An 18,376-nucleotide genomic window follows, 5' to 3' on the forward strand; every position below is an offset into this window, starting at 1 on the left:
ACTCACTTAAAAACAAACACCTAACAGTTGTTAACACTTTCTTTTCCAAACCAGCAAAAAAGCACCAGCTTTGGAATTTAAAGAAGGGCTTAAAAAGATACTATGCTGCCATCTATCTACCTAAGAAGGTATAAAGCAACTTCAGGCTAAAGCTTTGTACTTTGGTCTTACAGGAGGAGAATAGAGGGTCAAGGTCGATAGCATCATTTAACCTTATCATTACTTCCACATGAAAGATGCACAGAAACCAAGATATTTGAGGGCTTCTAGGTATATCTTTACCCAAGTAATAGAACATATAAAAAATATAAAAAGGAATGGATAAAGTTTGACACTTCCCGCCCCAGCAACTGGACCCCAAATCAAAAACTGGATATAGCTTTTTATTTTTTGTAGGAAAAACAAAAGGGCACAAAAGAAAAAAAGAAACACTGATGAAATAGCATTATTTGAAGAATAATCTATAAAACACTGTTTAAGATGTCAATGCTAAGAATGCTGACTTGTGTACTGAAATTCAAGGCAATTCCTTTATCAAAAAAAATCATTATTGCTGGATGCTGATAGCTCACACCTGTAATCCTAGCTACTCAGGAAGATGAGATCTAATTATCTCGGTTCAAAGCCATCCTAGGCAGGCAAATCCATGTGATTCTTATCACCAATTAACTACCATAAAGCCCCATGACTGACATAAAACATTTTTTTTCATTTTCAAAAGGCATGTTTCTAACTCTTATCCTTAGAAGTATTTGCTATACAGGTGCTATTTTATAACAGATTTAACCTTAAACCCAATTATACCAGTTACTACCATAAGACTTCCGTTTTCTTGCCCAGCAAAGACTTCTTTCATCTTTCATTTGGTTAATGTCTACCTCACATCTAAATCCTGTCATGAGTCTAACAGTTTTCAAATCTTAGGGCCATAGAAGTTTTCCACTGCACAACTCTACAGGACATAATTTACATAGATTATGACATGAGTGTTGCCTCCTGGAGTTGTGCAATTAAACAGCAATTATTAAAATCACTTGAAAAGAATTTTTTAACACAGTGCTACTGCCATTGACGCCTATGAGGAAATCATTTATATGAGACCAGCACTTTCATCAAGAATACTATGAAAAGCCAGGAAAAAAAATCCAAATAATTAATAAACAGCTATTGGAAGGCATGAGCAAACATCCAAACTAGCCAGAATTGGCTGAGATCCTAGAGCACAGAAGTGCCTTCAGGTGAGCCCTACAATCTGTAGTGCTTTTTACCTTGGGTAAGAAAAACAACTGTAAGGATGATTCACAATAAACACCTCAGTTTTTCAGCTGAAACCTCACAAAGATACACCATAGGAGTAAAAGCAAACTAAAACTAGTCCTTCACAAAAATAAACTCAGCAATCTTATGTCTTTATAAGTATTAACAAAAACAATGTCATCTTCCAAAGAAGAAATACTAGATAAAAACCAAAGTCCTTTTTTTAGCATTAGAAAAACATGCTGTCAAACCACTGACTGGATAAAATGAGCGTTCTCTTATACCCCACACAAAAATAAATGAGTAAATAGTATAGTTAGAATACCAGAACTCTTAAGATTTGAGAAGAAGTAATAATTAGGGTGATAAAAACAGGGCTGAGGGTGATGGTAACAAAGTACTTGCCTAATGTATGCACTAGTTCAAGGCACTGAGTTCAATCAGCACCACCACAAACAATACTACTATTACTACTACTAATAACAATAAAGCCAAGAAATTTCTATAAGAATTTCATCAGATTTAAGAAGTTTTATAAAGTATCCAACAGGAAAAAATGAACAAAAAAAAACAACAACACTGTAGCATCTCACAAATTCATACAGTAACTGCTAACATGCAAAGTTAAAAGAATAATCACAAAAGCAATAGGAGAAATATATTTTTTTCATAATATGAGCAATAACTGCCTTGACAAAAGCAAACAGAAACCAAAACACAATGGAAAACTTTTAACAATGGAAACTTTTAATACTGAGTGACTGTCACCCTATCGTTCTGTATCAACCAATAAATTCTTCAAAATAAAGGACGAATAAAGATATTTCAGGTGTATGAACACTGGAAGCATTTGTTTCAGCAGAGTAAAAATGCCAATAATAATCCCAGGAGAAGCTTAGAAATTTATGAAGGAATGAGGGACCAGGGGAAGCACCAGTATGTAGATAGGTTAAAATGAATTCTGACCATATGTAACATAACATTGTAACATAACATATGTAACATAACATTGTAACATAAAATGTACAAACAATAATGTCTTATAATGTGATTTAGTTCTACATCTGTTTTATTCCCATAATACCAAAAATGATCAGGATACTGAGTATTCTAAGGCTCTTACATTCATCACATGGACATCAGTAACAGACATAGATTTCTTCAAAAAAAAAATCTTTTTCCTTTCTGAGAAAACTACTCTAAAAAAGAGTGAAAGGAAATGTCACTATTAGAGATAAATTGGAATTTTTATTAAAAATTCCAAAACAGCTAAGAGAAAAGAAAAATTAGGAAACAAAGAATAGATGCGACACACAAAAATAAACAGGATATAATAAAAGGACAAATGATACCAAAAGCAATACTTACAAAACCATTTGGTGTAAACCAACTGTACAACTCATGGGGGGAGGTAAAAGGGAGGGGAGAGGCAGGGGAAAAATGAGGGAGGAGATAAGTTGAACAAGAAATGTACTGGGGCTGGGGATATAGCCTAGTGGCAAGAGTGCCTGCCTCGGATACACGAGGCCCTAGGTTCGGTTCCCCAGCACCACATATACAGAAAATGGCCAGAAGCGGCGCTGTGGCTCAAGTGGCGGAGTGCTAGCCTTAAGCAAAAAAGGAAGCCAGGGACAGTGCTCAGGCCCTGAGTCCAAGGCCCAGGACTGGCCAAAAAAAAAAAAAAAAAAAAAAAGAAATGTACTCACTGCCTTACATATGAAACTGTAACCCCTCTGTACTTCACTTTGACAAAAAGGGAAACAAATTTTAAAAAGAAACAAATAAATATAAATAGAAAAAATGACAATTAATACTAAACTAAATAAAAATGGACTGAACATTTTAACCAAATGACATTGATCTGACTAGAAAACTGAAATACCTAGGGCCAACAGGAAACACATAAGACATAAGAAAAAAATTGAAAGTAAAAGATAGAAAAGACATACTGCAAAAGTACTAGTAGGTAATAATAAGATTTTTTTTCTAAAAGACAAAAATCTTAAATCCATTACCATAGATGTAAAAGTATTTTTGCTATGATTTTTTTTTCAAAATAGAGTTGGTCCACCAAGAAGACAGAGCAATTCTAAGTTTGTATATATCTCATGTTGTAGCTTCAAACTCTCAACATGTGAATCACTGACATAACTATAATTAATTTCCCTGTATACAAGCAACTACTAAACATTGACTTTGCTCCAGATCTTGGGGATATTTTTTTAAAATACTTTCTCCAAGTTCATTTGTAGCCTTGGTCCTAGTTAGCTTTACTGTATTCAGGTTTGTCAAATAAAATTGTCTTTTCGTATATTGGTCAACACTGTGGCGAAACTCTCCTCTCCATTTGCCCAATTTTGTAATGTATATAAATAAATCCATTTTCTCAAAATTTGTCATAAGTAAGATGATATTGGAATGCCCTGACACAAACTGAGTTTCCATTTCAATATTTCTAACAGAATGGTAAATTATAAGAACATCCCACCTAAGGTACCTTAATCCTCAAGCTAAAAAGAACAATTCCTGTTCCACACTGCTTCAAGTAACTGTTAAACCCTAGTCACAGTTTTCTGCCTTAATGAGCCATAAGTTCCTACATTTTATGACCACAAAAATAAAACTTGCAGTGCTTTGACAATGAATTGCTCTAAAAAAGATCAAGTTTAAGTTTTAAGACTCAACTTGTACTGATTTTTTTTTAGATGAGTAGAAATGTTTTGTCTTCGTTTTAAAAATTTAATTGTATTGTCAAGGTGAATGTACAGAGGGGTTACAATTATGTATGTAAAGTAGTGAGTACATTTCTTGTCAAACTTGTTACCTCCTCCCTCATTTTTCTCCCACCTTCCCTCCTCCCTAATCCCCCCTCCCCAAGTTGTACAGTTAGTTTATAACATACCCCTCCCCAAGTTGTACAGTTAGTTTATAACATACTGTCTTGTGAGTATCACTGTTGCATTGTTTTGCCCATTGTCCTTTGTCTCACCATTTTGATATTCCCCTTCCCTTCCTTGTACTCACTTTTGATAGATTTTTCCTACTACTTTAATATCAGCTTCTATTATGATAATAATGTTTTTTCAGTATGTATTATGAAAGCACAAATAACACCAGGCTGAGATCTGAGATTTGTACTTAGAAGCCAGCCAGACAGGCAAGTTGGTGAGACTCTTCTCTCCAATTAAGCAGCAAAAAGCTAGAAGTAGAGCTGTGGGTCAAATGATTTAGCACTAGCCTTGAGTACAAAAGCTCAGGGACAGTGGCCAGGCCTTGAGTTCAAGTCTCAGGATTGGCACACACACACACAAAAATTCAAAAATACCTATAACTGCACTCTTCATTTAAAGATTCTTCCTCCAACTAGCATTAATTTCGAAAGTTAATATCTTTCATTTAAAGACAGAAATCAATTTTAATGTCTTTTTAAAAGATTTTAATTTCAAATGTGTAACCTTTTGATTAAGTACTAAAATTGATCATTTGAATTTCCTTCATTTGTCATCAGTTTCCTAGAAAACAAATGGTAAAAATCTCCATAAAATTAATAGGACATTTCTTTAAAAAAATGGATCTTTCTGAGAATTTTCACTAGAATTATACACAAGGTGAATTGAGCCTCTATTATCTACCAGACACTCGATGTATATTTCCTTAAAACATTATTATTTCCTTTTTATTATTTCATGGTTATTCCATTTTTCAGAAGAAATAAATCAAACAATCTGCAAAAAGTTAGTTGTGTCTATTTATAAAGCCATCTTTCCATTACCAGGGATTGGCAAAGGTAAAGAACCCCAAATTAATACTTTAGGTTTTGTTGTCACTACTCAACTCTGCAGTAGCACAAAAGTAGTCACAGACAAAATGTAAACAAATGGAAGCAGCTGTTTTCCAGTAAAAATGCATTAGCATAACACTACAACATAAGGCTACAATTTGTCGACCTCTGCACCACACTACACTTAACTGACTCTTAAGAGACATTTAGTGCTTCATTAACAGCTCTAAATTTTCTTCTCACTTTAAGATCTTATCTTAATCCTCCTGAACAATTTTATTGCTTTTTTCTTATGCTCAGTAATAATCAGTTTACTTAAAGAATTCCTATATGTTCTAACTGTAATGTCATTTTCCCAGAATTAAAACAGACAAAATGAAACTATAATATAAACACACAATAGTTTAGCAATGTAAGTGTTAAAACACCTATAATTTTTATATTTTAAAATTAGTACTTAAAATCATTGTTCACTGTTGAATCAACATAATTGCAATTAAATGCACTAATGCATACAGCCAAAGAGCAATATCAAATATTACTCCAACTATTCAAAATTACTGTGTTGACTAAAACAATCCAACAAATATAGAAATTGAGACTCTCGTTTTATTCCCTTATTCCAAGACTCAACTGTATCACCAGAATTCTTACACTGAAAGATTTAAACAGTAAAACAAAATGGCATAAAAAGGAACGCACTATTTCCCCTCTCCATTAGTTCTTATTGTCTTTAGTTCTTCTCCCTTCTTGCCTTCCATCTTCACCTGTGTTTGCATACTCTTTCTCTCTCACACATATATACTTCTCTCTCACATGCTTTCACACACATTCTCTCTCACACACACAAGCACACATTTTCTTTTAAATATAAACAAGGCACAAATCCTAATTCTACAACTAAAACCAGTTGAATAAGCACTTCCTAGTTTAGCTTTTTTTCTTTCATATAAGTGTGTCCATAGCACTGAGACACAGAGTCCAGGAATCAAAAAATCCAGTTTCTGCTATCATCACCTCTGCCATCTTATTATAAGCAAGTCTGAACATAGATTGCACTTCCACTACAAAAAGGAAAAAGCACTGCCTCACATGGTACAAATACAAGGGTAACTCTAAAACATCCTACAATTTCATCTTTAATTGCTGAAAGAACAGAGAGCCAGTGACATAGGAACAGGAGGCAAAGGCTGGAAGAGCTTGAGTTCAAGGTAAGCCTGGGCTATATATGGAGATCCGGTCTCAAAATATAAAAAAATAAAAAGTCAGAGGAGGAAGGAACCCTTTTTCTCAAAAACTTAATTGTTCCTTTAAGAATCTTTACAACATTAAATTAAAAAACAAGTATTTAGCATTTTCCTTTTCTTTCTCATTACTTTAGATATTTTGAAGTCAAGACAAACACATTGAAAGATCTACTGTGTGCTTTTGTAAAGAAAATCACTCAACACTAAAAAAAATACTTATGAGATTTGTTTAAAATGTAATGTCAACTACAGTCTACTTTTTCAATTCTATTATCCTTTAGAACTTACCAATCTGGAATATTTTTGCTGTTTTACTTTATATCATTTTTACTTACAGAGCCCCAACAAAGGTCAATAACTATATGCACTAGCTACTCTAACATTAGTGGAAAAAAAACAGAGCTTACCAAATTAGGCTTTTTTAGTGGAAGAAAGTAATAATAGTGGCAGAAAGAAAACATCAGTGCGTAGCAAGTAAGAAGTTCAGTGTAGAAACACAACTGCAGAAAAAGCCAATGATTATCTTCACCAACACAATTGTTTATCCTGAAGGAAACAAACAAACAATAGTTCAAACTTTAATAACATGTTCATTTCAAGATCAGAAAAACTCACATAGTTTCACATGTGCTTAATTTCATGGAAATATGCTAAAGTCAATCATATCTTAAAGCAAACTTCACAAAGATATAAATATACCACCCTAAAGGTATAAAACACTCTTTATAAACAAGACCATTTATACACTACCCTCCCACAATTCACAGCAAGCCAGTAGAGCAGAGCAACCCAGTATGGCAGAACAGCAGATGGTAGGTAGTCTCTTTGTGGCATTGATTTGGAAACAGAAACAAAAGACAAGCCACCAGTGAGAGGATGTACAATTGGAAGAGGCAGGAGCCAAGAAGATAGAAGACCCCTTTCTAATATTACTTTTCCAGCATAGCATTCTTTCTATCTATGGAGAGTAATTTGAATGCATTCAAGTTAAATATCCCTGATTGATGAAAATAAAATGTATTCAAAATTATGTACATATTGAGCTGTGTGCCATCAAAACAACAGTGAAGCCTTAGACAAAAGACTAATGCTATACTCCCACAATTTTCAAAACTAATTTCAACTGGGTATTTCAGTGTACTAAAAGTTACTGTAAAGGGGGGAGGGAGGATGTAACAAATTGTAAAAGAAATGTGCCCACTGCCTTATATATGAAACTGTAACCCCTCTGTATATCACTTTGACAATAAGTAATTATTCAAAAAAAGTTACTGTACTCAAATATTCAAAGAATTTTAAGATTACAACAGAAAAAAGCATCAAAAATCTACTTCAAAATGAATGTTTTTTATTACAAATAGCATTATACTAACACTGAGGAAAAAGATCTAACAAGTTCTATTCCAAATTTCACTATTGCTTTTAAAGTATATTGTTTAAACTACTTTTTAAAGTCAAATCCAAAACAGACTGAAAAATCTTGTGAAGATATTTCTCCAAATTAAGAGCATACCTTTTGTAAACAACAACGTTCATGGTGTCTTGTTATTTGGACTTTAAGAGCAATGAGCTCATACATGCACCCAAAAATGTTCTTTAACAGATGTTGCTTAAAAGATATCCCTGTCCCACCCGTCTAGTTCCCAAAACACTTGAAAAAAAAAAAAAAAACTACTGTGACCACAGCATTCTAAACTAGGATTCTTTAAAAAGGACAAAGGTATTCCACCTACACTTGAATTCTTTTTGAAATATTTAACTAATTTTGAAAGAATGATCAGAGACAGAAATATAGAAAATCTTCAATCAGAATTTTCCTCCAAAATCTGGACAGTTAAACTAATTTTCTGAAAATATTAAGTATTTTCTTTGTTCTCACTTTTTAGGGGGTTTCCTGAGACATGGTCTTGCTATGTAACTCAGGCTGGCCTTGAACTCAAAATCCTCCTGCCTAAGCCTCCAACATTACACCCCAGTCTGGCTTTGCTTCCAATTTGTACTGCACATTTCTCTCAATCTGTTCATTTCAGCAGTGCTCTACTAAGGAATTTAGTCACAAATTTAGTTTCTCAATCTATATGGGTCCAATGTAATCTCTTCCAACTCCCAATCTTTTCTGCATCCTTCTCTCTCTTGTCAATACTGAGAAGTTACCTAAAAATGCCTCTAAAGAGAGAAATCATCCCAATATCATAATTTACGCATTTCTTTATTCACCAACAATCTAGTCTTTATCTCAAGCCTATACAAATATCATTATTGTCTACAAATAAATTTTCTAGTTGATTTCTTTCTTGAAATCTTAAAACTATGGCATACTTTTGCAAGGAAGCACCAATATCAAATTCACCATGAAAATGAGTTCAATTTTTAGCTACTTAGATATGCTACTATCAAAAGTATTAAGAGCACTTTTGAGTTTTTCAGTTTGATAATTACTTATCTGAATACATGTTTCAAATAGCTTTGTTTAATCTATTATGTTGACGTTTAAAGAATCACTTGGGAATTAATCTGTTCAAATTTAAAGTATATTTTTAACACTATATATTATACACCATAGTATCTTATTAAGGATTTAAATTTTTGTATATAATAACAAAGTGCAATTATTTAACTTGCTCTTATTTGTCCTAATTTCAGAAAATGACCTTATATTTAATTAATCAGCTTATAATAAAATAGTACAAATTTACTCACAAGTTTGCTAATGACCTGTACCATCAAAGGGGAAGTTATCAAAAATAAGAGAAACTCTAAGTTGATCAACATTATTAGGCAAAGTAATTTTTACTCTTCAAATTTAGACAAATGCAGTCAGGCACTGGTGGCTCACACTTGTAATCCTAGCTAATCGGGAGGTTGAGACCTGAGGATAGTAGTTCAAAGCCAGCCCAGGCAGGAAAATCCATGAGACTCATCTCCAATTAAACACCAAAAAAGCCAAAAGTGGAGTTGTGGCTCAAGTGGTGGAGTGCAAGCCCTGAGTTCAAACCCCAGGTCCGAAAAGAGAGAGAGAGAGAGAGAGAGAGAGAGAAAGAGAGAGAGAGAGAGAGAGAGAGAGAGAGGGAGAGAGAGAGAGAGAGAAATGCAATTATAAATTAAAGGCTACTATGTAGTTAATTTTGAATATACTGTATGCATTCATGTGTGTACCAACATAAACATTTATGTATGTAGTTATATTTATAAAGTGTTACAGTATACCAGTTAAAATATTTATACAAAGTCAAATGCTAGGAAAACAGAATTAAATACAATATCTTATTCACAGATTTTTGTGACAGCTTTGAAATGAGACACAATACAGAATTCTCACAGCATTTGTTTTTAAAGTTCTATTTTTCAACATATTTTCTTTAAGTATTACAAGAGAGCCCCCTATTGACCAAAATGTTGGCAATTCAGCAGAAACAGCTAATTACTTAATACTTCCAACATGAAGGAAATATTAATAGCTACACCCAATATAAAATATTTAAAAGGCTTAAGGGAAAGATGAGGTTACCAGGATGTCTGAAATGTGTTCTTCTTTAACTAAACAAGGAAAGGGGAATGCAAACAATGGGATATACATAGTTTATAAATCATGTAAATAAGAAATAATAACTATTATTCAAGTACTTCCTATACTACCAGGCACTGTACCAAATGTTTTTGCATACATTGCCTCATTTAGTAAAAAAAAAAACAACAACACCCTACACCTTTTGTATTTGATGCATGATATTTTTTAGTTATCTACTCAAACATTTCCATTACAAAACATGATTGCTGGAAATATTACTGTGAAAGTTGATACAACCATATGATCAATAAAGGTATTTTATTCAGAGTTACTCAAATGAAATAACTTTAATATAAATTTTGTTTAAACTTGAAAGTCCTAAGATTTTTGTTGCTGTTTGCTTGCTTGTTTGTATGCTTTGTCTTTTGAGACAAAGTCTTGCTATATATCTGCCCTTGAACTTATGATTCTTATGCCTCAGCCTCCCAAGTGCTGAGATTACAGGCATACATCTCCATGCCTGGCTATTTTTCCTAATATTTACTATCAGTTTTTCCTTTCTGTTTTCTTAAAAACAGACTCTTTTCTTACCATGGACAGTGATGATCCATTCTCCTCACACAGTGGCCACAGCGGCTGCAGTGATGGGAACACTTTGGTCTCATCAAATTACACTTGTTACATAACTCCCAGAACTCCCTTTCTAGAAATGAACATGAAAACTCATTTAATAATGGCAAAGGAGTAATGCTGAAATTCAGCAACAACTAGATGAAAATTTTATAGAATGTCTTTAATATATATCTAAGAGATTTTTTTCTTCTGAATCTCCAGTGTAAATATCTGAGCCATAAAAGTGGCTGTTCTATGTATGCCTTACTTTGTATGTACTGAATTTTTATTTTAGTACCCTGGGTATTGTATATATGTTTATCTGATTTAGGGAAGGGAAGGGGAACATCAATATCATGAGACAAAGGATAAAGGGTGAACCAGTGCAACAGTGATACTTGCAAGACAATATGTTGGAAATTAACTGTACAACTCAGAAGGGGAAGATTGGGTGGGAGGGAAGGTGGGAGAAAAATGAGGGAGGGGGTAACAAGATTGGCAAGAAGTGTACTCACTACCTTACATATGTAATGGTAACCCCTCTGCATATCACCTTGACAATAAAATTAATTTTTTAAAAGAAAACAATGTATGGGGTTTCAGATATATTACTAGAACATCAGTAAAAATCTACTGACAAAAATCCAAGGTATTATACAATACCAGAATTTATCTAGACAAGCTTATAGAAATTTAATTATCTGAAAACATTTAGGAAATAATGTTACGTCTTATTTCAGTAAACTGAATCCTGTAAACTCACTAGGAAAATAGAAACGTAACACACAAACACACATACACACACACACACACACACACACACACACATCCTTTCCCTAAACCATTTTACTTTTTTAGTATCAGTGTTCACAGGAACATGTTGAAGAAGGTCAGGTGGGTAAAGGTATAAGAATGGTTTCAGAAGTGAAGAAAATTTACAAAAGTACTTAATGCAAGTAAAGACAGCTCTTTTAGTCTAATTAGTTTTTCCTTTTGATTGGGGGTTTCTTTTGCTTTGTTTTCTTTGGAACAGGACTCTCTGTACACCAGGCTGATGTTGAACTCATCATCCTCTTGCCTTAGCCTCTTAAGTGCCAGTATTACAGGCATGGGCCATCATTCCCAGCAACAGAGCTGTCTCCTACCCCCTCTGACATACAGTAAGAGTATGCAATTGAGTCCTGTGCTAAAAACATGAAGTTTGTGTAAGGACAATGCATTTGGTTTTCATTATAAATTGCTCTAATTAAATCTGTAAAACCTATGGAAGTCATCCTCCAAGCCAAACAATAGCTTTATTACATAAAATCAATCTTATAATATTTATTAAAATGGAATTCTGTACATTTCTTTAATTTTTCTAATGTTCAATATTCATACTACTCATATAGCCCCAATTTGAAGTCATCCTAGCTCTCATATTCAGATTAGTTATTAGTACATGTAGTGTGACCCTAACACACAGCCAGCAGTCATTAAATACTTGCTGAAGAATGGAAGTTCAAAAATCAAAAAGAGAGAGATAGAGAGAGAGAGACAATTCTAAAAAAGAATAGCAGACAATTGTCTAAAGATTCCCTATTTCAATTGCATTATTTTAGTTTAATGGCTAGAAATTTTATGTAGTAAAGTTCCAGGAAAACAGTCTCTGAAGAAATGAATTAAGTACAAAACTTGCACCAAATCATTTGTTCCACCAATATTAAATTATCTGCTACATTTGCAATATCATCTTAAAGGACAACCTTTCATTTCTTACTTAACACTTCTTATCTTAATGAAAAAGTATCAGGTGAGAGCAACAAGATTAAAATACAACTAGTCTGCTTTAACACTAATTATAATAGAAATTCATTTAATAAGGAACATGCTATGATTTCACAAGCATAACATTCTTTTCTCCCCTTGGCTCAATGCTCCCAAACATCCCAGTGCTAAAACTTGGAATTCACACACTGAAAGAATATAGGAAGGAGACTCCACAATAAGCCAGTTTTCACAAACAGTCAATACAAAAAAAAAATTATGCTTGTAAATCAGTCCTTTAAAAGATGGTATTTTTGAAGAAATCAGTGTAAAACAGTCTTAAGAATAAATGCTTTAGTTCATATCTAAAAATGTATCTTCAGAAAATAAAGCATTTGGGTATGGTAGAAGAAAGCCTAGAATTCCATACTCTATACCACAGACTGGCAAACCACAGCATCTGCAAGCAAAGCTCCTCCACCACCTGTTTTCGTATGTCCCATAAACTAAGAAATGATTTTTACAACTTTAATGACTGATAAAATAAAGAGTAATTTGTGGCACGTAAGTGTCATATGAAATACAAGTTCCAGTGTTCATGTCATTTTATTTGCTATATACCAATTCACATTGTCTATGGCTGGTTTTGTGCTACAATGTCAAAGCTGAGTTGTGACAAAAACCATATGATACATAAAGTTGGAAATATTACTACTAGGCATTTACTAAGTTTGCCAGTCTATAGTCCGAATCATAACTTTATTCTTTTTTTAGATAGCTGGATGAAAACATCAGAAAGAATGATATTATACCACATAAAAGGAAATTGAAAGAGTTGGAAAAAATTATATTAAGCGAAGTAAGCCAGACCCCAAAAAACATAGGCTGCATGACTTCCCTCATTTATGGGCCTATAAATCTACAAGTAAATACATTGAGTGAGTGCAAGGATTACAAATGAACTGAGGTGTAATAGACTATAGAGAGTGAAAATAGTGTAATTCTTTAAAAATACAAAGTCAGAGCCCAACAAAGTAAGTACCAGGAAAGGGTACTTAGAAGAGGGGAGGGTGGGGCCAATGGGAAAGAGGTAGAAGAATGAAGGGAGAAAAGGAGAATAAAGGCAAGAATGCATTGTATATATACCACAGCATTGGAAAATATAAGGAAAGGAAGGGATTAAAGGGGGGTGAAGTTGATGACACAGATCAAGATACACTGTATACATAAACTGCTTGTTAAAAGGCAAGAAAAAAACTCAATACATAACCTAAAATTAAGGTAAGTAAGGGAAAGGATGTGTTGGGAGGAGTGGATGAGAATGTTGAAAGGGAGAACACTGATCAAGACGCACTGTATTCATAAACTGCTTTGGTGAATAGCAACTCCTTTGTACAATTATTTTAAGATAATTAAATATTCAAAACTATCTGAAACCAATGCTTTAGCTAAACTGAAGATAATACAGACGTGTGTCAATTGAAGGGAGGGCTCTACAAACAGTTTCACATGCATGCTTTTTTCCTACATGTCTGAAAAGAAAAAATTGACTACTGTAAAAATCTAGAAAAATAAGCTGTCTAAGGTAGCTTGTGTCTGTCAATCATCATAACTACACCAGAGGCTGACAGGAGGATGACTGTGGTTCCAGGCCAGCGAGAAGGGTGAAAAGAGAAAACTTGCAAAACTCCATCTCAGTAGAATGAGCCAGACAGGTGACACATACCTGCCACCCAGGTATGTAGGAGGACTGGTACAAGTGTGGGCCTCAACAAAATCGGAGGCCCTATCTCAAAACAACAACAACAAAAACCAGCCTAGCCTATACTCCTTGCACTCAGGAGGCTGAGATCTGAGGATTGAGGTTTGATCTTAGTCCAAGCAGATAAGTTCATGAGTCTCTATCTTTAATTAACCAGAAAAATGTCAGACTGGAGGCATGCTCAAACAGTACAGTGACAATTGTGAGGGGGAAAAAATCCATGCAAGAGCAAAAGGCCTTGAGTTCAAGTCCTGGTACAAACATGCAAAAATAAAAGGAAAAAAACCCACAATGCAAAAAAAAAAAGGAGGGGCGCTAAAGGTATGTTTTGATCTGGTATAGTAAGGTGTGTGTGTGAAGGAGATCCATGTACATTAATTTAGCCTGTTTATTAACAAAGCATTTACAAGCCTTATCCAGCTACAGGGTTTGCTTATATCAAAATAGGATCCTGGTAATGGGTACAACCTGATATCTGCTGAATATCTATGAAATTTTTGTACTAGTCATCTAATAGTGTAATAAAAAACCTGAAGGGGAAGAATCCAATTGATAATCTCTGGTAGCTATAAAAAATTAAAAGCTAACACAGACACATTTATGAAGGAGAAAACTCAAACAATAAAATAAAACAGAGAAAAAGATAGCCTTCATGATTGTTTAATGTGAGTAAATAGCATCACACTGGTTAGCCTGCAATTTTACTAATACTCCAAAAACAAGATGAGTATAAGTCAAGGGTTTTGTCTTCTTTTGTCTGTTTGTTTGTTTTGGTTTACCTCTTAGAGTAAAAAAAAATCATGATCTAAGTCTTTTTATTTTTTTCCAGTTCTGGGACTTGACCTCAGGGCCTGAGTGCTCTCCCTGAGCTTTAGTGCTCATGGCTACTGCTCTACCATTTGAACCACAGCTCTACTTCCAGATTTTCTGGTGAGTAACTGGAGCTAAGTCTCATGTAGTTTCGTGACCAAGCAGGCCTTGAATCACAATCCTCAGATCTCAGCCTCCTGAGTTACAGGCATGAGCCACAGACACCCAGCTATTTGAGTCTTCTTAAAGACTCACATCTAGCCAGATTCTGTGGCACACGATCCCAGCAGGAAGGATGAGGCAGGGGATTATGAGTTCAAGGCAAGCCAGACCCTGTCTCAAAACAAAGCAAATTTTCATGGGGCTCTCTCTCAAATACTGTATTTTAAATCATAATGTAATGTTTTATGGAGAAAAATATTACTTAAAAATACAAACTTATAGTAAGTTTGGATTCTAACCTAGATTCCCTTACACAAATGGTCTTCAGTGTAGGAAATCAATGTTCATTCTGTTTCAGGAAGGAAAGAGAGAATGAGGGAACCAAAAACATTGTACCAAAGGAAATGTATTCATTACCTGACTCATATAATTGTAATTGCTCTGTATATCACCTCTATAATAACAATAAAGTAAATTAATTTTTTGAAAGAGTAAGGAAAAGACAAATTATGAGTGAACAGATGACCTTAACTATCAACAATATGTATGCTCATGGCTTGGGGTGAAATTGTGAGGAATAGCATAAAAACATACTAGTGAAAAAGAAAACAACCTGGGGCCAGGAACTGGTGGCTCACACTTACAATCCTTGCTATTCAGGAGGCTGAGATATCAGGATCGCAATTCAATATCAGCCCAGGCAGGAGAAAGTCTGTGAGACTCTTATCTCCAATTAACCACTAGAAAGCCAGAAGTGGCACTGTGGCTCAAAGTGGAATCGCTCAGAAACAGTGCCCAGGCCCTGAGTTCAAGCCCCATGACCACCAACAGCAACAAAAAAAAACAACTTGGGGGGTTAAGGATATGGGCTAGTGGCAAGAGTGCTTGCCTTATATACATGAAGCCCTGGGTTCAATTCCCCAGCACCACATATACAGAAAATGGCCAGAAGTGGCACTGTGGCTCAAAGTGGAATCGCTCAGAAACAGTGCCCAGGCCCTGAGTTCAAGCCCCATGACCACCAACAGCAACAAAAAAAAACAACTTGGGGGGTTAAGGATATGGGCTAGTGGCAAGAGTGCTTGCCTTATATACATGAAGCCCTGGGTTCAATTCCCCAGCACCACATATACAGAAAATGGCCAGAAGTGGCACTATGGCTCAAGTGGCAGAATGTTAGACTTGAGCAAAAAGAAGCCAGGGACAGTGCTCAGGCCCTGAGTCTAAGCCCCAGGACTGGCAAAAAAAAAAAAAAAAAAAAAAAAAACCCAACTTGGAAGACTTTGCTTTATAACACTGTGTAAAACTATGGCTCTAGAGCTGATAAAGACACTGGGACCAAACATGCAAGTTAAGAGTTTCACAATGGCCATGCTCTAAAGCTGATAATGTTGATAACTGTACAAGTGTGAATATACTAAAAGCCATCAAGTTACATACTTGTTAAATGGATGAATTATAGGCATATAAATTGCACTCAATAAAGGTTTTTTAAAAAGCTAAGAGCTTGAAAAAATAGCTATAAAATGTGAAAGTGATTTAAAATATATCTAAGGTACTATTTTATATTTGCTATTTCAAGCACACATGTGAATAATCTGAAAACTATAGAGTTCTAACAATTTCATTTGACTATTTCATCTACATGCTCAAAGGTTTTTAAAATCAAATTCTGAAAATCTACTCACAGGAAAATAAATAGTCCCTTATGTTCCATTTGCCTCATATTTAATGAGTCACATGCACACTAAAGTTATTCTTGAAAATAAAGTATATAAAATATTTCGGAGTAATTGAATTTAAAAAATGGTTGAAATAATAAAAGTACTAGGGTTTTAAATATCCCTTCCTGAAGAATTATTTTACATGAAACTTCCCAGCTCCAAACATTCCGAAGTAAATGTCACTCTTCTACATCTTCAACCTTTTAGTCATGCTATATTATTTTTCACTATTAAAATTTTGCAGCATACTAAGTTAAAACCATATTATAAAGAATTAACTAGCACCAAAAATTATATAATGACTTGAATTGCTCCTAGAGTCAAAGCAAAGAGCTAACATTATTCATGTGTTTACAAAACTAACATTATTCATGTGTTTACAAAACTATTGTAAAAAGAGAAGATCTGAATTTCAGCAACTCTGCTACATTACAGGTATACAATCTGAGAAAGACAATCTGACTACTGACTACCCAATCTCAATTATCACAATTTTCCTCGGTTATCAAAAGGATCGTGTGATATGACATACCCCCAAAGTCTTTGGAAACATAAAATACGTTAATTTTTTCAATTTGGTAAGAGGGAAGTTTCTTGGATTCTTGGAAGAAAAACAAACCATGAACAGAGACAAAAGGCATCCAAAAAGTCAGCAAAATGCCACAATATTCTGCCATCCTCCAGAACTTTTAGTTAAATAAACCTCTTTTCTTCCTAAGGGGCCTGCCTCATCTGAGGCAAAACACTGGATTAAAGAGTAGGGTTGTTATAATTATACTGAAAATGTAGAGTCAAGTTTGGACCTGGATTTCTGAAAGAAATGAGGAGAGTTCTCAAGAACAGTCTAGAAAATGCCTAGAATGCTTGAAGCAGCGCCTGAGCAATTCGATAAGGACTCAGAAGATGATAAGACTAGGGAATTAGTGTTAGATAGAAATGAAGATTCAGGGGCTGGGGATATAGCCTAGTGGCAAGAGTGCCTGCCTCGGATACACGAGGCCCTAGGTTCGATTCCCCAGCACCACATATACAGAAAACGGCCAGAAGCGGCGCTGTGGCTCAAGTGGCAGAGTGCTAGCCTTGAGCCGGAAGAAGCCAGGGACAGTGCTCAGGCCCTGAGTCCAAGGCCCAGGACTGGCCAAAAAAAGAAAAAAAAAGAAATGAAGATTCAATGAAAAAGTGGACTGAAGTTTCACCACAGCCTGCACTACGTCATTTAGACTCTTCATATCCTAACTTATGAGCTAAATAAACCTTTCCTCTATGAAGTTAACCTGCCTAGGGTATGTTTTTATACTGACAAAAATATGACTAATATGTACCAGTTTCTGATTTAAACTTTGAATATCTAGTGATCTAACTGCATGCCAATTTTACAACAGCTGTGTCATGGATACTCCCCCACTTTCACTAATTGCAATGGAGCCATAGGAAATTGAGTATTTGACCAAATGCAAACAAAAGCTTTCATAAGAAATGGGTCCTGAGTTAGAGAAGCTCTGCTTCTTTGTTGTGGGGCTATTGGATTTCAGTGCTGAAGTAGAAATGTTCAAGAGCTTGCTAGTTTAGAAGGATTCTATGTAAATTACAGAGCAGCACCTTCTCTGATCTTCTGCAAAACACACTTAGCTATTAAGTGACAGTGTTACAGTTGCTATAAGCTAATGAAAACTAAATAATCAGTGTCCAAGAAGTTCTACAGCTACCTAAACATCCATGTAATACTCCTACTTAATCTCTAAATTTGAAAGGCCCAGTAAGCTCTTA

General features: G+C 34.6%; 1 protein-coding gene across 2 annotated transcripts in view; it reads right to left on the minus strand.

Annotated features, from left to right (window-relative positions):
• Zdhhc21 (zinc finger DHHC-type palmitoyltransferase 21) overlaps nt 1-18,376 on the minus strand; it is a 67,602-nt gene that overhangs the window by 30,929 nt on the left and 18,297 nt on the right. For both annotated transcript variants that reach the window (XM_048351417.1, XM_048351334.1), the window contains exons 5-6: nt 10,385-10,496; nt 6,693-6,831 (exon numbers count right to left, since the gene is read on the minus strand). In XM_048351417.1, coding sequence (XP_048207374.1) covers nt 6,693-6,831; nt 10,385-10,496 — 251 coding nt within the window. The remainder of the gene's footprint in view (nt 1-6,692; nt 6,832-10,384; nt 10,497-18,376) is intronic.

This window comes from Perognathus longimembris, chromosome 1 (genome assembly GCF_023159225.1).
Source record: "Perognathus longimembris pacificus isolate PPM17 chromosome 1, ASM2315922v1, whole genome shotgun sequence".
NCBI classification, from domain to species: domain Eukaryota; kingdom Metazoa; phylum Chordata; class Mammalia; order Rodentia; family Heteromyidae; genus Perognathus; species Perognathus longimembris.